At 37.7% G+C, this 22,564-nt stretch overlaps 1 protein-coding gene and 1 pseudogene across 1 annotated transcript in view; both read left to right on the top strand.

The window, feature by feature from the left end:
• The window catches only part of Abcb7 (ATP binding cassette subfamily B member 7), a 128,348-nt gene extending 122,837 nt beyond the window's left edge, over positions 1 to 5,511 (top strand). The window contains exon 16 of the mRNA XM_005086534.4: positions 2,091 to 5,511. Within this exon, the coding sequence (XP_005086591.1) occupies positions 2,091 to 2,306 (216 nt within the window). The 3' untranslated portion in view covers positions 2,307 to 5,511. The remainder of the gene's footprint in view (positions 1 to 2,090) is intronic.
• Positions 5,512 to 20,705: 15,194 nt separating this feature from the next.
• Positions 20,706 to 21,691, top strand: LOC101839968 (annotated as a pseudogene).
• Positions 21,692 to 22,564: the final 873 nt, after the last annotated feature.

Below are 22,564 nucleotides of genomic sequence, written 5' to 3'. Positions count from 1 at the left end.
CAAGGACACAGGAACCACTTTGAATGACCTCCCACTGGCCAAATGTGGGATAATTAGAGCAGTAAAATGAATAATGGCACTAATGAGTTGTAACATACTGAATAAAAAACTAATTTCTGCATCCATGATAATACTTTTAAAACAAGAGTGCCAAGGAGAAAAGAAAAGCCCTTCTTTAAGAATACCACCAGCCAGCCTGTAGAAGGAATGATAAATTTAGAAAATCAGATTTTACAACCACCATTGCAGTAATTGTTTTAGAAAACAGTCATCCATGGCTGATAAAAACTATTGAGGAATATATTATGCAGTCAGTTTGAAAGTAAAACCCATAGATTGCTTAAATAGAGAAATTTGTAGATACCCTTAACCATAAGATCAAATTTCCTACCAGTAATGGAACAAACTGACTTCCTTACCTCCTGCTCTGATGATGCATTGAAGACATACTACCCTTTTTAAATTATTTTTTTCATTTTTAGTTATGTGTATTTGTGTGGGTCTGTGGGATATGGGGGTTGTACATGTGAGTTTAGTGTCAGGAGAGGCTAGAAGAAGTTCTTGAATCCTCTAAAACAGGACTTCCAGGCCATTGTGTGGCGCCCAAGGTGGATACTGAGAATCCAGCTCGGGTCCACTGAAAGATAAGGAAGAACTCTTAATATCTGAGCCATCTCTGACCCCATATGACCTAATAATCAGGAACAACTAGATAATTCCAAACTGAAGGGCACCCTTTATAAAAAAAAACTATAAACCATTAAGGCCTGGACATTTGAGAAATGTCAATGCCATAGAGAGAGAGAGAAGGAGGGAGGGAGGGAGGGAGTATTCTTGTTACTGCTCAGACCACAGCTCCTTTGCATTGTACTCAATAAACTGTTCTTTAAAAAGGAAAACTGTTGGGGCTGGAGAGTTGGCTCAGCAGTTAAGAGCACTAACTGTTCTTCCAGAGGTCCTGAGTTCAGTTCTCAGCAACCACATGATGCCTCACAACCACCTTGGATGAGATCTGGTACCGTCTGCTGGCCTGTAGGCAGAAGGCTGTGTACACAATAAATAAAATATTTTTTAGAAAAGGAAAACTATTTAAAGTCAGTATGTTGGTTTTCTTCACATCCTAGATGGAAAAAACAAAGGGCATCATTATAATAATTGCTAAAAGTTGAAAATGAAGTATATGTTAGATAAGAGTATTATGTCATTGCTAAATTTCTTGGGTATGATATAATTATGTCAGGCATGTAAGATTATTCCTTACTTTTAAAAGATATATAGTAATGAAACATTTGGGAGTATAATATAATTGGTATATATATGTATATATATTTATTTATACATACATATGCATATATAAACATTAGTGTATATATATATAAAACTCACAGTGTTTGACAAAAATACTGTGATTTTATATATAGGCAAAATATCCTTATTGCACATATATATACATATATGAGAGAAAATAAATATAAAGTTAGACAAAGCAAGTACGAAAGTGAAACTAAACAAGTCTCCCATCGTATTTAACAGTAGCTATCAAGATACAAATTCATTCTGGAGCAGAGTTTGGAATCCATGCCAAATCAATCAATGTTGTGTATAATAGGCATTGTTAACAAAAAGAGCTACTGGAAGAAGTAAACTTCATCTTCATGAAGTCTTCTGTATTTCATGAAATTTTATTTCAAAATTCACATGGATGTAACAATATTGTTTTTAAATCTTTTAAATCCCTATATAAATAACAATGCTGTTTATTTGAACATTTGCTGATTACAGAAAATATCATCTCTTTAGAATTTTAATCTTCTCTTTATGCCTTTCAGAATGAAAAATAAAACAGTAAAGCTTTATTTCTCTCTATGTAAAATGGTGTTTGTGGTATTGGGAATCTCATAGTTTTTGTTTGTGAGTAGTTCAGCAATGAAGAAATATTTTTCCCCACTGGGGTAATGAATGAGGAATTAGAAGAGCTATTTTAATGAAAACAGGTCCTTCAAATCTTTCCTTCTAAATTACTAGATAGTTTTAGGTATTATTCTGATTAACTAACCTTGCTCCACATGTACCTTGTGTTTACTTTTTAGGGGAAGGTAGCTGAACGTGGTACCCACTATGGTCTGCTTGCTAACTCTAGCAGTATCTATTCAGAGATGTGGCATACACAGAGCAGCCGTGCACAGAACCATGATAACCTCGGATGGGATGCAAAGAAACAAAGTCTCTCCAAAGAAGAGGAAAGGAAGAAGCTCCAAGAAGAAATTATTAACAGTGTGAAAGGCTGTGGCAATTGTTCCTGCTAAGGCACACAAGACACTTTCTTGTCTTTTTGTTGTCTTGTTTGGTTTTGGAATACACATTTGCACTGAGGCAAAACTAGTTCATAAAAATGTAAATCATACATTCCCATTCTTTTAATCCTACTAAATAAGATATATTTAAAGGAGAGTTTGATTTTGCCTTTCAACATCTTTTGAATGTGACATCTATAATTATCCCCAAATTATATTTCTTGTTCCTGCCCCGATTATGCTCAGTGCATTTTTTTTTACCATTTGATTTTGCCCTGTAACTGTTTTTGAAGTCTTATAACCAGATGAAGTAGAATGGTTTCCAAATGTATGTGGTTCTTAAAACCTCCTTTATGCTCACAAGTTGTAGGGAGAGTGTTTTTTTTTTCTTAAAATTAAGTAGGAATATAAAGAGAAGAATGTAGGTTCTTCTCTTTCCTCTCTCCAATTATACTTCCTTGTCAATGTGAAAATTAGTTTGCAAACACATTTAAAGTTGGAACTTAGCCAAAATGAACTGTATTTATATGTTGGACATTTTACTTTTGGACACCTATAATAAGAATTTTTATTTTGTCCTTTTGAGGGGAATTGGTGTATAGAATATTATCTTTAATCACCCCTGCAACTCTTCTCTAGTGATTGGAATTTTATTTTTAATCCCAAGTTTTTGTTTTGGACCAAAATTTGTTAAATTTTATTTAAAGTCTCAGAAACCTTGATGTCATTTGAGAGCTGTTATATTAGGAAGGATCCCTAAAGCTTAGGGAGTTAATGGTCTTTCCTGTTTCTATCTTAAATGTACTGCTTTTGCTATCTGCAGTTATACAAAGAAGTAAGTAAATAGGATGTTGTACATCCACACATGTGTATGTCTGTGTACATGCTAATAATACGTGTATATAAGTCAGTGTCCACTTAAAATTATTAAAAACATTTGGTAAATAGGAAAGGATTACATATCTAGGTATACTCTTTAGATGACCAGATCTCTTAACCTATATTGACACTTCAGAATTGCTATGTTTATTGTAAGGATTTTTGTTACTTATTCATAGTATAATGAGTTCTGTTAAATCTAATGTCAAAAAGAAACTAAGTGATATAGTCAAGCTTTACTTAGAAAAACATTTTACCTGTTAAAAATTATTATTAAAATGATGATATACATCCACATAAGATGTTCTCTTAAACTAGGCATTGTGTACCTGGAGTTCCAGTATTAGGAGACTGAACCCAGAAATTTGAGACTAGCCTGGGCAATATAGTGAGACCCTTTCTCTTAAAACTGAAAAAGAAAACAAAAAGTTCTGCTCTGTGTCAATAGGAATTTAATTTGTGTGATAATACTCATACATTTTGAAACATGTGTGTATCTCATGAATGGCCACATAATCATATGTAATGTGGCTTGATTTCTCAGGAAAGGTCCTAAACTGCTTGTTACATTATAGTTTTAATGTGTTTTAAATGATAATTTAGTGTGGGAGAGGTTAATATTTTTTGATTTGTATTATTGATATTGATAAATAAAAATCTTCTGTTATATAATAGTTTGCTAATCTGAGGCCAGTATATCAGTTAATCTTTGATACCAAAGTAAGTTTTGCAGGATCTTACTTTTAAAATTGAAGGTAACACTGCAGTGTGTTATGGACTGAAAACTGGGTTTTGTTTTGTTGGTATTTCTTGCTTTCAGGATGTAGATAGCGGTGCTATTTTCAAGGGGGAAGAAGCACATCCTTTGAATAAATCAGTTACATTACTGCAGATGTGATTAAAGTTAGATAAAAATTTTGCATCGTTATTAATTCCTACATTTGCATCAATGCTAATGGAGACGATGAAACTCAGTTACACAAAGAACCAGAATATAATTATTATTATTAAGAATTCTTCTTGAAGTGTATGTAGCAGTGTTCAAAGCAAGTTACTTAGTGAAATAGAGGAAACATTACCCCCAAGAAAGTAGGGATATTTGCAGGATAGGGATACTATTCCAACTAAGATTTTGAAACTTTTCTTTTCATATGATTGCCGGTGGTACCTAGGCAATTGTAGTCATTAACCTATCTTTCAACTAACAAAACTAAATTTAAGACAATTAGTGTAGAGGCCATAACTAAGTCTTAAGACATCTTTTTAAAAACTACATCATCTTTAGGTGGTTCTATAGAGGGAAATAATAGACAGCTGAAGACGAAAGAGAAGCTTTCTGGGATGATTCAGTCATGGGAAATGCCAAGAAAAGGGCATTTAAATATAATGCACTAATTTTACATCACAATATTACATAATTACACAAAAGGATAATGTTTATAAATTTTTAAAAAATCAGTGTTGCTGCAATGTTTTAATGTATTAGGAGGAATAATTTTAAAATTTGAGCTCTGAAAATAGAGTAAGATAATGGGGGTTCATTTCTTACATCTCTTTAAGGATTAAAAAATTTATTTTCTTCCTAAGGAAATCCCAGTTTACAAAAGTTAACTTGAAGCCAAGGTAATTTGGGAATCTTAAAAACTGGGCCAGATGCCTTACTGCTCATCCTTAACATAGAACTGTCTTGTTGTGCAGATGGACTCATTTGGGAATGTTTAACAGCTCAAGCCAGGGTCACTTGTGATAATCAGGGAGACCTTCACATCTGAACACGAACAGTCTCAAGATAGGCATAGCTTGCAGGGATTTGCACCTTTTATATACCTTAAGATGAATATTCTGACTTTCCCTTCTATGTTGACAAATCTAATTTTATGAGGATGACTGTTTTTTAAAACTTGTTTTGCTCTAAAGCCCAGGTATTTGAAAACTGTATGATTCCTTATTTCTAGATCACTTTTTCCATACTGCCATCTTGTTCCTGTCCTTCCTACTTGCTGGATATATCACCAAGTAGCAACATTTTCCATATATATTCCTAATTCCCTCAACTTGTAACTTGATTACAGGATATTCTGTTGTGAATTATCAGTTAAAAGTGTTTAAATATGTTTGTAATTACAGATTGTGTTAATTATAGAAAAATTCCTTTTCTCTGGGTGTATTCATTTGGAATGTAAAGTGTATGGTAAATCACAAAATTGAGTGAGACATTCTGGATAAAGCTGATTACAACAAAGCACCTCAGCCAAGGGTTCACCTTACCACACTTCTCTTGTTTATAGCAACCTGTGCAGATAGTCATTGCTGAATAAACATGCTTTGTGCCTAGAAATGAGTGTCTGATAAGAATAACTTTTCTGCATGCCCAGGGAAACTGACATTTTTGTCCCTTATACACTTGGAATAAACACAGGTAATTACTAAGCACTCTGGGAATATGACCTTGCAGCTTTAGACAGCAGGTGAAAAGCTTGGCATTTTTTCAGTAGGAAAGTAAATGTTTGCAGAGTTTGTAATGTAGGTAAAATGGTGACAAATTATAGTGGTTTTATTTAGCATTAAGCTGCCATATTTTTGATGGCCAGCCAGTGAAAAGTCCCTAGTTTCTTACTTGTCCCCAGTTTCTCAGTTGTAATGATTAGGAAGGGAACCTTGGGGTGGAGAAATGTCTTGCCTGCATTTTGATTAGCTAGGTAGAATTGGAAATGAAGTGTGTGTTCTAATTAAAAACAGATTGGATTAAAAAAATACAGATTGTTTCCATATTTCATGTTCTCATATAGCTACAGTAAAGTGTTCACTGGTGTCTTTCTGTTTCTTTTTCATAAGGTTTTAAAGTTGGAAGGGCTTTCAAGGTCATTTAATATATTTTTCTCATTCTATAAATGAGAACACGCTCCACTAGAGGCTAAGCAGGAATAAAAACCCCAGTTGCTTATAATCAGTACTTGTGTTCTACCATATTTCCACTGAGAAATCACATTTGAAAATAAATCGAAGGGTCAGAATTGAGAATGAAGAATTATGGACCTCCACAGGCCTACTCCCCCAATGAAGCAACCATTTAACTGCTTTTTAAAAAGTTGTTGTAAGGGCTTAAGAGATTGCTCTGTGTTTAAGAACACATACCTGCTCTTTCAGAGAACCCGAGTACAGTTCCCAGCACCTACACCAGGCAGTTAACTCCAGTTCCAGAAATACAACACCCTCTTCTGGCCTCTGAAAGCATTTATACTCATGCGCACATGCCCACACAAACGCACATGCATGCACATAATTTAAAAATATACAGAAATCTGTTTTAAAGTTACTTGAAAGAAAAAAATAGTCTATTGATAGCTTCTGAAAATGTCCTAAGGGCTTATAGGAAATGGAGAAACATTTAAGATGGTCTAATCTTAAGAATAGCAAGAGACTGTGGCCTTTAAGAAATGTTATGTTCCATATGCTCTATGCTGGAAGCTTTACCCGGGGCACTCTGCTCTGAGCAGGTATGGTAAAGACATGTCTTAGGGGTACGTGGGTCTTCCTCATCACCCAGTTCCCAACTTGAAGTTGCAATTTTACTCTGGCCCTGAGAGCTGGCTGCAGTTTTTATCTTCATCCTGTCTTTTCCCCACTTACGTGTGTCATAGCCTATTTTCTGCTGCTATAGGAAAATATGAGCAAGTAAGCTGTAGACATTTGAATTTTATTTGCCTATGGTGCTAATCATATGGTGCCAACATCTGATCAGCGTTTGATGTGTGCCCTTTTGCTGTATCATAGCATAGTAGATGGTATCATAAGTGGAAACAGAGGAAGCATGCTAGCTCACATCTCTTACAAAGTCAATGGACACCCCAACATCATGATCTCATTTTACCTCCCAAAGATTCCAACACCAATACCAGTAACTTTTCAACACCTGAAAAGTTGGGGTGTACCTTTAAACCACAGTTGAGTAGAAGCTTTTCCATGTGTAAGAGCAAGATGCTAATTTTTTCTTCTCCAGCTTACTCATAGGGAAGAAATGCACACAATATTGGCCTTGTTCCAGGGCAGTGCAGTGTTGCAGAATTTCTGGTCAAGGGGAAATGCATGTGATTAGGGCAAAGAACTCCATAGCTCCACCTGTGGGAACTGACTTCATTTGAAAGAACTCCTTTGGTAAAGGCATTATCACAAGCAGTGGAGATCTTGGAGAAGTTCAGTTAGGGCAGTGGATCTCAACCTTCCTAATGCTGCAACCCTTTAGTACAGTTTCTCATGTTATGGTGACCCCCAATCATAAAATTATTGTCGCTGCTACTTAATGACTGTAATTTTGCTGCTGTTAGGAATTGTAATGTAAATATCTGATATGTAGGATATCTAATATGCAACCCCTGTGAAAGGGCCATGTAACCCCTAAAGGGGTTAAGACTCACATGTTGAGAACTGCTGAGTTAAGAGGAGCTGGCAGAAGCAGAACAGACAGAACGTAAAACAGAAATGAAAGAGGGAGAGTTTCTGGGAGCCGTCAGTTTAGGGGTTGGAAAGGTTAGGCACATACATTGGGGAAACTACAAATCCTCAAGGAAAAAATTAGTTTCTATAATTGCCATAGGTGTCAGTCTAAAATACCCAGTTTACAAGAAAAATGTAAGACACAAAAGCAAACAACAGGATGTGGCCCAAACATGGAGGACATAACAGTCAATAAGTAGTAGGACTGTGAGAGAACAGTAGTCATCACATACAAATAAATCCCAGATTTATAACAAGATTCGGCCAGGCTCACGAAGTCCAGAAGACAGAATATTGACATTCAAATTGCTAGAAAGAAGGCTCAATCAAGGATATACAGATGTGTCCACTGGTCCAGTAGAGACATGGCTTGTATGGAGGGAAATAACTACCTTCTAATTAGATTTAAAGCCCACTTCACAAGGAGTTCATGCCAGATACTGTAGACTTGTACAAAAGCCTATGGCTAGTTAAGATAATAGACCCTAGGAGGAACTTACTATTGTTGTTCTGCTAAGTGGATACTCTTGTCAAACTGCCTTCTAGGTATTTGTGTTGTTCTCAGCCTTGGTCAGAGAAGCTTCTTTTTTTCAGTGGTCAGTGATTGATAAGATTCATAACTAGTCAAAATACTGAGAATAAGTGGATGAGTACTCATCTTTAAATGGGATGTCTTAAAAAAAAAGAAAACTCCACCATCCCCTGCACGTACACACACACAAACACACACATATGCAAGGCTCACAACATTGTGGAAAAGGACTTGGAAAGAATGTAAGCTAGAAGATGAGGAGAGCTGTGCAATGCTCTCTTCTGGATATGATATGGCCATTGCTCTCATAAACTCATAGAAACTGTGTTTATCTTCACAAGGTTAAGTCCATCCAAATTCCCACATGGATACAGGAGGGGATCCTGAGGCCACACCTAGTCAGTGAACTATTGACAATGACTACTCTGGAAGGAAGAGTAATTTTTCTTGGGGAGTAAGGCTACTGGTAGGTTGTCCACGTTTCTGTGAATGGCCCTATATCCATGGGTATATGGGAAGTGTTAATTGGGTTATAAAGAGAAAGTTATGGAGTGGGGAGGGGGACATGTTAGTTAAAGGGGTCTGGTGGGAATTGGAGGTAGGAAGTAAATACATTGTATACATACATGCAATTTTCAAAGAATAAAAAGACAGAATATAACCTGTAATTTTACCCAAAACTATCATTTGAAAATGAGGATGAAATCAAGATGTTTCCAGATACCTTGCATTAAAATATATTGTTAACAGACCTGCAAGAGATATGAATGAACAGCACCAGTAAAGGCAGTCTTGTAGCTTCTTAAAGAAGATACTGTAACATGTTTCTTCGTCTTTCTTTCCTTGGCTTATAAGAGAATCTATATCATTCTTTTGTTGGGAGGGAAACTAAAGCTGTCTAAGAGTAAGCTATTAATGGCATCTCAGATCTATAGGAACAAGTGGAGAGAGCCATACATCTTACATAGCAAGTTAATATGTTGTATTGATTTTTGACTTACCAATGTGTACGTATAACAGTATAAAAAGTGTTTAAAGGAGCAATATAGAGATGCATTTTATTTCATTCAGAATACTTAGTGTAATTATGATGTACATTCTCAAGTTATAGTGTATATTGAAATCCTAGAATAAAACTAAGAAAGTAACTCTAAACATATATTTAAAACACCATTAAAGGGATAAGGTGCTGTGATAGACAATGTCTATGGAATAGTAAAGAATTCTGTAAAAGAGGAAATTAATTTTTTAAAAAGAAAGCATATAGAAAAATCAAAATCTATATGTTTACTGAACAATATCAGTAACTAGTAAGTCAATCAAATACCAAGGTAGAGATTGCCAATTAGTTTGAAATATCAAGGTCCATCTGTATGTCATCTGTGAGGGATGCTACCTAAATTTGTTAAAAGGGTAGGAAAGTATTCCATGTGAATATCTACCATGAAAGTTTGAGTGGCTATCCTAATATCAGACAGTATACTTTACAACAATAACCAGTAGTGATTTCATAATCGGAACACTGAATCAGCTAACTGAACACTCTACCCCAAGCCAATAGATTCCATCCTTATGCACATGGAACATTCTTCTACATAGGACAAGCGGTAGTACATAAAACAAACCTCAGTAAATTGAAAACTTATAAAGAATGTTCTGTGGCCACAATAAGAATGAAATTAGAAATCAGCATTAAGGAAAAACTTAGAGATTTCTGAAATATATTGAAATTAAGCAATGTACTTTACAGGCCAAAGAGGAAATGGCAAGAAAGAGAATTTAGAAAATACTCCAAGAATAATGAAAATGATCAAATTCAGCAAGACTTCTTGGTTCAGGAGAGTTCATAATTTTGAATGCTTGTATTTTTAAATTTGGTGTGAATAAACTTCCATCTTAATAAATTATATATTACAAAATAAGCAATCAAATGAATTAACAAGTATTGGAGCAGAAGTTAATGAAACAGAAGAGAAACCTACTTAAAAAAACAGTGATTTTTTTCTAAACTTCATGATTTGCCATTTGCTATAACATGAGTGAACTTATAGAACAACCATATGCTTAAATGAACCAGAGACAAATAAAAATAGCGCATGTTCTCTGTGATGATATATTATTTGTGATTTACTAAAGATTGCCTGAAGTATCAGAATGCAAATCCAGCCACACTAGTTAACTATAGAAGCTGGGTGATGGTATCACACACCTTTAATCTTACGACTCAGGAGATAAAGGCAGATGTATATCTGTGAGTTCAAGGCCACCCAGGGCTACATTAGAGTGAATCAGTTTAAAAGAGTAAAGGCTCCTTTAATCCCAGCCCTAGAGAAGCATATACAAGACAAGAGCCCAGTGTCTCAGGGATTCAGTCTCCAGCCACATTGAGTAGAGGCAGCAGTCTGAGACTTGATGGAGAGCTCATGAAGACAGGATCACCCCTTTCAGTCTGAGGTGAAGGTAAGAACTAGTGGCTGACTGCTTTGCTTTACTAATCTTCAGCTTACAGCTTGAACCCCAATATCAGGCCCTTGATCTTTTATTTTTTGTGTAACAGTTCTCATGTGTGGAATTTAAATGAATGGCAAAGAATGAAAATAGTCGCCAGAGTCAGGAGCGATGGGAAGAAATCAGACAGTGTAAGTAAGAAGACACTGATGCAAGAAGAAATATCCAATATGTGCAGATTCATAACAAATGAAGATTGAGTAATGGAAACTGCCCACAAAGAAAAGCAAGGCCTAGACAGCTTCATCACTGAGTTCCACCAAACATTTAAAGAAGCATTAATTAATACCAATACTTCAAAAACTTGCCCAAAACTACAAAAGAAAGAGTTCTTCACAATTCATTCTGTTATTCCGATACACAACCAAAGAAAACACACGAAATAGTGTCTAACATTAATAAGTACAGAAATTACCCAAAAAGTACTATCAAATGAGCCTGTGTCACTTTTGCATTGTTGTGAGTAGGATACACGACAGAAACAACAGCTGAAAAGTTTATTTTGGCTCACAGTTGCACTGGATTTCAGTCCATTGTGCCAGCGGGAGTATGTGACTATTCACATTGTAGCAGAACAGAACTCCGTGTCTGGACCAGTGGCCAAGCTATAACCTTCAAAGGCCTGCTCCTAGTGACCTGTTGCTAACTAGTCCCCCACTTCCTAAATGTTCCACAGTCTCCCAAAATAGCACTATGAGTGAGGTAACAAGCATTTAAAACAGGAGACTCTGGGGGAAAATTGCAAATTCAACTCAAAGCAGAGTCCTATAACATTTCAAAAAGATGGTACAACATACCTAGTGGTGTTTATTTCAGTTCTGCAAAGTAATCTAGCATCTAAAAATCATTTAAATAAATGATGTTAATAGAATAAATGACCAAATTCTTATGATCACTTCAGCAAATTCAGAAAAAGTATTTAATAAATATAACACCCTTTCTGAAAACAGTGCTTAATAAACTAGGCATAGAAGAAATTTTCTTAACCTGATAAGGATCATAAAAATATACTTAAAAACTTTTTAAAGATTTATTCTTATTACTTATGAGTATGTACATGTGTGGGTTGTTACAGAGACTGGAAGAGGGTTTGGATCCCCTGGAGCTAGAGTGGCAGGCAGTTTTGAGCTGCCTGCCTGATGTGAGTGCCAGAAAGTGACCTCTAGAAGAACAGCAAGTGCTTTTAACTGCCAAGCCATCCCTCCAGTCCCTGGATACGTATTCATTTATTAGTATTGAGTGTGTGTACATGATGAGGGCAGAGGACAGCTTTGTGGAGTCAGTTCTCACCTTCCACATTCACATAAATTATAGGGATTGTACTCAGGTTACCAGGCTTGCATGACAAGAACCTTTACCCGCTGAGCCAGCATTCCATCTTCCTTAGTGGTGAAAAGCTAAATTCTGAGCTCCTAAGTAGGGAGTGGAACAAGACTGTTTATTTATTTGTCTACTTAATGGTTTCTGTTAAGTATTTCCCTGAAGGATCTAGTTACAGCATTTAGGGTACAAAAAGAAAGTTGGAGAACCATCACTTCCTAGCTGCAAAACTTACTCGCAAAATATGGTATTGGTGTATAGCTAGAAATATAGAAATTACTGTAATAGAATGTGGGATCCAAAATTAAACCCTCACATTAATTGCAAATTGATTTCTGACAAAAGTTGTCACAAGCATTCCACAAGAAAAAAAATGTACTCTTCAACAAAGTGCCAGACACTGCATATCTACTGCAAAAGAATGAAGGTAGTGTCAATATAATGGATGAAATTTTGTCAGGCTAGATCAGAAACTAAAATGTAAGTGCCAAAACCACAAACTCTTAGAAGAAAATGTGAGTAAAATATTCATGACCTTGGGTTAAGCAATGATTTTGTGCATGTGACACCAGCAGTAAAATATACCCCAAAGAAAAATTGGTGACCAAAATTAATTTTGTGTGTTCATGGATGTTGTCTGCATGTGTTTGCATGGGGGAGTGCACATGTGTGTATAGGTACATGTGCTAACTAGAAGATAACTTCAAGTGTTGTTCTGAAGATGGCGTCTACCTTTTTAGTGTGGAGCAAGGTCTCTTGTTGATCCAGATCTTAATAAGTAGGCTAGTCTGATTGGCCAGTGAACCCCATGGACGTTTTTGTCTCCACCTCCAAGATTTAGGATTGCAAGCTTAAAAACATGGCTTAAACTCAGGTCATCATGTTTACAAAGTAGCATCTTATTGTCTGAGTTGTCTCTCCAGTCTCACAAATTAACTTTTGTGCTTTAGATGATACTGTTAAGAATGTAAAAAGACAGACCTAGAAATGGGAAAAAAGTAACTCATATATACTATACAAGACTGTTTATAAGATATATAAATGATGTGTAAAAAACACAACTCTAAAAAGTCACATGTCCCGGTTAGTTTTTTGTCAGTTTGACATAAGAAAGAGTTACCTGGGAAGAGGAACCTCAATTGTGAAAATGTTTCCATCAGATTGCCAGGAGGCATGCACGTCTGGAGGGCATTTCCTTGATGAATGATTGATGTGGGAGGGCCTAGCCAGCTATGTTAGCCAGGTTTCTGCCTTGAGCCCCTCCCGTGATGGACTGTGCTATGGAAGTGGAAGTGGTTGTGGTGTTTATCACAGCAATAGAAAGCAAACCAGGATTTCACCCAATAAAAATAGGAGGAAGAACTGTGTAGAAAATTTCCAAAGAAGATATGTAAAGAGCAAATAAGCACATGAAAAGATGTTCAGCATTATTAACCATTATGGAAATGCAAATCAAAACAATAGTGAGTTGCCACTCCATGCTCACTAGGATGGCAGTAATCAAAAAGCAGATAATGAAAATATTGGCAGGAATGTGGACAATTGGAACCTTTATATACTGCTGGTGGGAACAGAGAAGCGCAATTGCTTTGTTAAACACTCTCAAAAAATTAAATGCAGTTACGTTACAGCCCTACATATAATTATTTGATAATAGAAAAAGAATGGATCACAACTACACAGCGCAGCGCTGATTAACCTTGTAAACACACTAAATCAAAGAAACTAATCACCATTGAAATGCAGCTTTCTAGTAAGTCGGGTTCCCATCACTCTGGGGAGTCAGCTTCCAAGGTCACCCGGGTCCCTGCTTTGCCCAGCCTAGCTGGCAGAGCTGCATGCTACCACCCTTTTCGATTCTTTTATTTAATGCCACAGTTTAAATCAAAGATATTTTCCCTTTTTGTTGTATTTCAGCTGTCTGTTCTCCAGCTGTGCCAAGCTGCAACCGCAGCCACTGTCATCTGGCAGGGCCACTTGTGGCTCAAGGTCTCTGGGACTGTGGGAAGCTTGGGCTGTTGGGTTTCATTATGAGTTTTGCTAACGGAAAGCAGTATACATGGGCTTTACAAGTGTCAAGACCATGATGGTGAAACCCACAAAGACAGCTGACCGGATAAGGGGGAGCTCTTGAATCCCAGACTGATGGCTGAGAGGCCAACAGGGGACTGATTCAGACTCCATGAAAGTAGTCTCAGTGAGGAGGCCACAGAAATCACTGGGGCCTTGGGTAGTAGATCAGTGTTTATCACAGTTTATGAATGATCTTTGGGAGCCCATTCCACATGGAGCCATGCTCTCTCAGCCTGGATACATGGGGAAGGGCCTAGGTCCTGCCCTGGATGAAATGACAGGCTTTGGAGATCCCCCAAGGAGGGCCTCACCCTTCCTGGGGAATGATGTGGGGATTGGATGGGGGGCTTGAGGGGGCTGGTGGAGGGACTATGGAGGAGGGGTAGGAGAGGGAGCTGGGATTGACATGTGAAGCATCCATGTTTCTAATTTAAATTAAAAAATTAATAAAAAATTGAGGAATGTGTAAATCTGTCCTTTAATACTTTGGTCTAGCAACTTGTGGTACATAGATGAGAATTCTGAGATCTTTTCTAATATGTATGCAAGTTTTTTATATATTTCTTAATTGATTCAGAATGTTCATAAAGAATGTGAAGGGGGAATAATTGTGTTGGTCCTGGCCCTTCGGCCAGGCCTGGGTGGTGTACCCATGACATTTCTACTGAGTAGTGTCTTTCCATTTGGATTTAGCTCTATCTAACCCTCAGCTCACTCCACCATTCATCACTATGACTATTCCCATCTTCTTGGAATGGAGAAACTTCCTTATCCCCTGTCCCCAGCTGCTCAAAGCACCATCAGTACCAGCCCATCATGTACTGCTGATGGAATGCTGGTATTGGAAAAAGAAAGGGAAGTAAGAAAGAAGGAAGGAGAAACCAGCCATAAAAGCCCACATGCTGTATTCTCCTGAAATTCTATAATATACAGATCTATGGAATTTTAGTTATCTTTTTATTTAAACAAACTTATTTTACATACCAATCACAGTTCCCTCTCCCTGCCATCCTCCCATGCCCCCCCCATCTCCCCAGCCCATCCCCAATCCACTCCTCAGAGAGGGTGAGGCCTCCCATGGAGGAATCATCAAAGTCTGTCACATCATTTGGGGCCCGACCTAAGCCCCCTTCCATGTATCTAGGCTGAGATAGTGCCCCACTATAAGAAATGGGCTCCAAAAAGCCAGTTCATGCACTAGGGATAAATCATGGTCCCACTGCCAGCAGCCCCATAGACTGCCCAAGCCCCTCAACTGACACCCACATTCAGGGGACCTAGTTCAGTCTTATGTATGTTCCCCAGCTGTCAATCTGGAGTCTGTGAGCTCCAACTTGCTCAGATCGGCTGTTGCTGTGAGTTTCCTGAACATGGTCTTGACCCCATGGAATTTTAAGATAACTTAGTGCTTTCTTCCATCTGGGGATTTAATGCAGAAATATTAAGCTACACAAAATAGGGATGTCCTATGATATTTTATTGAGGGAGAAATTACTTACGTGAGAAACCAAGAAAGCTGAGAACCAAAGGTTAGACTTAAAACAACACTAAATTGTGTCAATACACAAAATGTCTCAAACATATATAAAGCATATATACATAGAAGATGATAAACAAATTGTAATCTACCTATATCCTATCATAAGTATGTCTATCCCATCTAAACCCTAAACTTATCTGAAAGAGATGCCCAAGTTTCAACACCTCCTTCCAATCCCAACCCTAAATCATTGAAAACTAACTCTAACAGGTGTGATGTCAACAATAGGGAAAGGGGGCGTAGTGTTCTCAGAATTACTTCCTGCTGAAATGGTACGATGATAACTTCATGGGATCCTGTAGGAAGAAAATGTTAGTGTAACGAAAGTCTCCAGCGGATGGACTACAACATTTGTACCCAGTCTCTGTTTGGCAGCAGATGCTTGATTGAAGTTCTTGACTGAAGTTCTAACCTGGATAGAAGCTCTTGTCTAAGGCTCTGGCCAGATTGTAGAAGGTGCACTGTATCAGTTCATTGGTCTGGAGTTGTGTAGAGCGCTGTAGTCCCAAACTGGTTTCAGGGTAGTATTGTCAGTTCAGATGCATCAAGTCGAATCAGGGATTGGGTTAGAGTGTGTAATAGAGGATGGAGAGATTACTGCTAGTGCATATGATGGCTTACTGGCAATGGCCCATGTTGTATTTTGTTCATGGTACAAAATATGTTTTGTACTTATCATGACACTGTAATATGTTGCTAGTATTTCTTTTATAAGTCATTCCATTGACATAAGACATCAAAGTTCCCAAATAGGTTTTTCTCCTTATTTTAATCATAGGAGTCTCTAGATGCTACATCATGAGGCTTGTTTACAATGCTTAAAATCATATGACTTCGTATGGTGGTGGTGTGACAGGGCAAGACAGTGCAAAGATTCCTCCATCTTGTATTCTTGCTGAGGCTGTTTCCAGGTTTAACTAGAATCTGATCTCCTTAATGGAGAATCCCATGGAAAACTACCCAGCTCTATTCTAGGTATCAAAGGTCAGGATGTCCTAGATAACTTATCTTAGCCTTTACTAAAACTGCCTGTTTCTGCTGAACCCCTTCCAGTTACCTGTCAATCTTAGCTGCCTGTTTGGATGGAACTCCCTCCAGCTAACCTCCAGCTAACCACTTATCCTAGCTTCTGTTAAGCTGCTTACTTCAAACTGCTTACTCTGCAAAGCATCCTGTGAAGCTGCTATGTGTCATGCCTAGACAAGGTCTCTGCCCATGGGTCACAAGTAGGTCCCTGAACACTTGGGTATGATCCCAGCCAACTGGAATAAAGACGTGGTGTCTGAGTGGTCACCTCTAGTGAGATCCTTGTAACAGTGTATGCCTATGATCCCAGCATTCAGGGAGGTGAGACAGGACCATAGCTAGTGTGAAGATATCCTGGCTATATAGTAAAACTCTGTATCAAAAAATAGAATCAGAGTATAATAGCACATGCTTTATTTACAGATAGTTGGAGGTTAACACAGGAGGGTTGTGAATTCAAGTCCAGTTTGGGCAACATAGACAGTTTGTGTCTAGTCTGAGTCATATAGCAAAACCCTGTCTCAAAACAGCAAGCAAAAAATAGTGTAAGATGATAAGGGGTATATGGGAGGACTTGGACAAAGAAAAGGGAAGAGGGAAATGATGTAAGTTTATTATTATAATTTCAAAACTAAAAGAAGTAATAGAAAAATCTCTAATGTTTTTTAAAATCATACCTGTTTTACACTAGTCACAAAAAATGAAGAGCAAAGTCAAATTGTTTGTAAAGGAGAGGTATTGCATGAATTAGAAACAAGTTCTATGCATAGAATTCAGTTGTAAAGTATGTATTATTTTCATAGTTGTGTGGAATATCACAGGAAGAAGAAATCTAAGATAGCCTAGTCAATGGCTCAAAACCTTTTCCCAGAGCAGGTAATGCTAAAACTCTATTGACCCACTGGTCTTTTCCACAACTACTTGTTTCTGCCTTTATAGAGTCAGAGAAGTTACATAGGTGGAGTTTTTCGTTGGTACCATGATCAGCTCTGTTCGCCAGCCGCTTTACTTTTTTCTGTTTTCATTTTTTTAGTTTTTTTTATACTTTATGGATATTTTTAGAGAAATTTCACTTAAACTTAAATGTAAGAATTTATCCCTCTTGATAGTGCTTTGAATCCTTTTTTTAAATTATTTTTATTGTATTTTAATTTTTTATTTAATTTCAATTAGAAACAAGTTTGCTTCACATGTCAATCCCAGCTTCCTCACCTCCCCGTGCCCCCAGTTCCCTCAAAAGATTCTGTCCTGTTCCCCTTCTCTGGGTTACCGTGCATATCTCTCTTAGGGTCCTCCCTGTTTCCCAGACTCTCTGGCTGGGGATTGTAGGCTGACACTCCCCTGTTTCAGGCCTAAAATCCATATATGAGTGAGTACATGCCATGCTTGTCTTTTTGTGACTGGGTTACCTCACTCAGAATGGTTTCTTCTAGTGCCATCCATTTGTCTGCAAATTTCAGGATACCATTGTTTTTTCCCACTGAGCAGTACTCCATTGTGTAAATGTACCGTATTTTCTCTATCCTCTATTCAGTTGATGGGCATCTAGGTTGCTTCCGGGTTCTGGCTATTACAAATAATGCTGCTATGAACATAGTGGAACAGATGTCCTTGTTGTATGAATATGCATCATTTGGGTATTTGCCTAAGAGTGGAATTGCTGGGTCTTGTGGTAGACTGATTCCCATTTTCCTGAGGAATCTCCAATTAAAAAGTGGGGCACAGAACTAAATAGAGAATTCTCAATAGAGGAGTTTAAAATGACTGAGAGACTCTTGAGAAAGTGCTCAACATCCTTAGCCATCAGGGAAATGCAAATCAAACAACTCTGAGATACCATCTTACTCCTGTCAGAATAACTAAAATCAAAAACACCAATGACAATTTATACTGGAGAGGATGTGGAGATAGGGGAACACTCCTCCACTGCTGGTCGGAGTGCCAACTCGTACCACCAGCTGCTTTTCAAATAATCACTGAGACTTATCATTAATTGTAAATGTCCGGCTGATAGCTCAGGCTTATTACTAACTAGCTCTTATAATTTAAATTAACTCGTTTCTATTTATCTATTGCTCCTTCTTCCCAGCATTCTCCCTGCCCTGAAAATCCTGCCTAGCTATTGGCCAATCAACTCTTTATTAACAATGAGAGCAATACATATTTAGAGTGTACAAAGATTGTTTCACATCAGTTATAAACAATACAGAAACGATTAGAAGTTACTGTATTCCAATAAAGCTTTCTTTACAAAGCATACCTTTAAGTACCTTCAAATGCCCCCACTTCCCTTTTTTGTGACACAAGGGCAAATAGAAGAGAAGTGTACTTCAGCCCAGGTCACAAAGAAAATTGAGAATCCCTTGGCAGAGGGCTGTTATAAATGGAGCAAGCCTGGCCCCTGCTTCATATATCAAGGTGGAATTTACTTACTCCAACAAAGGCTTCCATCACTGTCATCCACCATGATGTGTCTGTCACACACAAGCTTCCTCTTCCATACTGAGGCAATGCGAACATTGTGCCCTTGAATGTCCCAAACTGTGAGCTAAATAAACCTTTTTTTTTAAGAGGTTGCTATCTTAAGTATTTCATTCTAGTAATGGAAAACTGACTAATTCAGAACATTTAATGAGAAAACATTTTGTGTTTTCAATAATTAAAGTAGCTTGTCCCTGCTTTCCTGATATGTCTTGTCAAAGCTTTCAGATATCATACTAAAATACAAGTACTCATTGCTGTCACACTCAGTTTTAGACTCCTTAAGATAGGGCTAAGTAAGTTATTTCCAGGTACTGCTTAATTGTCATCAAGTTAATACAGTCTAGGTGTTGTTTGCCTGTTATAAATAAATCCATTGTCATTAAATGTTACTAATGTGCAACACCAAATATCATTGTGTTTTGAATATATAAGAAGCCCAATTGTCTCCCTCTTTTTCTCTAATCAGATTTAATATCAAAAGGTACTTTACTGGTCTTTATCTAATTACTTTTCTTCTCAGAACATAATCTGATCTCTTGCTTATAGAAAACCCATCCAAATATATAATGCCATGTTTATCTTCCATAATGTAGCTTATATATTTTCTAGCCACCCATGTTGTTTCCTTTAAATGCAGTATCTCAAACATTTATACGGCAATAGTGATTATAAAAACAGTTATCATATGATTTTACGGTACTTAAGAATCATGAGGGATACATGAAATCCATAAATAATCATCAAGCTTCATTCATCTATTAGAGTCATTAACATAAGAAAACTACTTCCACTTGCTGTCTTATTTTTATTTTGTTTGTTTGGCTGGTTGTTTTTGTTATTGGTGGTGGTGATGGTGGTGGTTTTGCCTATCGAAAGAACTGACCAGCAAAATGACTAAAGGTCTAAAATATAGAGGAAAAAGTTGAGGCATTAACAACCGGGAATAGAACTTTTATTTCTGTAATAATTAGAATTGCCCAAGTGAAACCTTATTTGAACAAGTTGGTTTCCCAGCAGACATCCCTACCTCATAAATCTCTGCTAGTAAGGTGTACTTAAGAAGGTACACTTTGTTCCAAATGTAGAATTGTTATGTTGAACACTAAAAGAAAAATGTAAATAGCTTTCTAGATTTATTGATGAATGTCTTTTTCAAAAATCATATTTCAATGCAGAATTTTGGTTTTCCTACGGCCCTGCCATTTCTTGTGGTCTAAGTTTAGGAAAAAGTACAAGTGAAAAGTATAAAAACATGTTCAAGTGAAACTTTTCTATTAATTTCAAATGGTCATATACAAAAGTCTCAGAGATCTTACATTGCTCTTTTTATTTTAAGATAACTTAAAATGCAAGCCGGGCAGTGATGGCGCACGCCTTTAATCCCAGCACTCGGGAGGCAGAGGCAGGCGGATCTCTGTGAGTTCGAGGCCAGGCCGGACCGACAGCCTTCAAAACAATCAGAGAAATCCTGTCTCATAAAAAAAAGATAACTTAAAATGCATTAGTTTCTCATGTGTCAAACACTACTACCATCTTCTCCTTGAGCTTGTCATCGATGACTGACACTGTCAGAGGTGATGCTTCATTGACCAGGAAGTTGCCATAATCTGTACTCTGCAGGTTCAGCTTCAAGTCCTTGAGCGTCTGATGCTGCTCCAGGTTGAGACAGTCTGCCAGACTGAGCACTCTGGCCTTCAGGTCACATATTAATCACTTTAAGTAGCCATTTTTCATATTAAAGTAAAGCTCCTGGAAAAACAACTTGACTGCAGTGGAGGTAGCGGTCCTGGACTCCATTACTTATAACTACATGATTGCCAATATGATCCTGCTCATCACAGGCAGATTGCATGAGCGTTCAATTGCAGAACTTGTGCCCAAGTGCCACCCACTAGACAACGTTGAGCAGATGGAGGCATGAACGTCACATAGGCACCTGCAGAGCTCTACAGTGCCATTTTGGTGGATATTCCCCTGGCAGCTTTTTTTCCAGGATTGCATCTCAAAGCAGGACTTCGATGAGATGAACATCAAGATAATCCAAAATACTACTTACAAGGCCTTTCTGGAGTCCTTCTACAAATTCTGCACACTATTGGGTGGGACCAGAGCTGATGCCATGTGTCTTAGAGTTTGAAGCAGACTGCCACACCTTCATCGTTACCATCAACTCTTTTGGCACAGAGCTGTTCAAAGAGGACCATCTCAATCCCTTTCCATACTGTGGCCAACTCTACCCTGAGGACTTGGCTCAGCTGTCTCACGCTGATGACTGTGAAAAGGTCGGGAATGTAACTGATTGCTACCCAGAATACAAACTGCTTTTTGAGGGGACAGGTAGCAACAAGACCCTGGGGGACTGAATCTTTGAGCATGTGGTGAAGGTGACCAAGTTGGCCCGCAAGAACCAGTTCCATTTTTGGTGTCTTTTATGCCTTTGTGAAGCTTGAGGAACAGGAATATCACAACATTGCGTGGATTGCTGAGTGCATTGCTCAGCGCCATCGCGCCAAGATAGACAGCTGTATCCCGGTCTTCTAGCATTCTAAGGTTCCCAAGTACACTGTGTCTTTGTGTCCTGTGGTAGAGCCCATGACTCACTTGTATGACCTGATCAGGTGTAGCACATTGTCTGGAGGTTGCCCAGCTTCCATGACCCACTCTGGGACTATTCTTAGGCCTGAAAAGGTATTAGAAACTTCTCACCTGATGAAGAATTTCAAAGATCCCTTTCAGAGCAACGAGTTCCCTAGACCTGTTTACAGTCACTGACATGTTTAAGAAATGTGTCACTTTCATGTCTCTCCCTAACCTGAGAACCCCTGGGGCAGTGTAAGCCTCCTTTCCCCTCTGTGGGTCATACCCAGAGCCATGGTCCATGGGAAGAATAGAGTGTGTGTCCTTGAAGTATGGGGCAAGTAGCTTTGTAGCCATCTCCCTCAGATCTGCCCCTTGGTGACAATAAAATTGTCCTCTTTAAAAGGCCAAAACTAAACAAACCAAAAAAGAAATACATTAATTTAGTCTATAGCTCAGAACACAACTTGTTTGTGTGGTATCTACATTTCTCTTTATAGCCATTCTAATTTAATGTTTGAAATTGTAATTAGTAGTCTAAGAAGTGATGGTTAACCTTTGACCCTTAAAAATATTTGTGCAAATTAAGTATCATACTAATTTTATTGACTGAATACAACATGAATATAGTAGAGATTTCCAATAAAATTCTTACTGATTAACTATGAACTGTTTTTGTACTCAAGTAATCGGGGCTTATGTGAAGGACTTTTCACTAATATCTCTCACTCAGTAAATATCATGGAGGAAAAATTGTAAAGATAAACACAATAAATACCTGTGACTACCAAGAAGCTGATGACACAAGGTCTTGGTCCTACACACACCTTGGCTTTG

The sequence above is a fragment of the Mesocricetus auratus genome, unplaced genomic scaffold, assembly GCF_017639785.1.
Source record: "Mesocricetus auratus isolate SY011 unplaced genomic scaffold, BCM_Maur_2.0 Super-Scaffold_100003, whole genome shotgun sequence".
Lineage (NCBI taxonomy): Eukaryota > Metazoa > Chordata > Mammalia > Rodentia > Cricetidae > Mesocricetus > Mesocricetus auratus.
The sequence above is the reverse complement of the archived record's forward strand: the minus strand, read 5'-3'. Positions and strand labels throughout refer to the sequence as shown.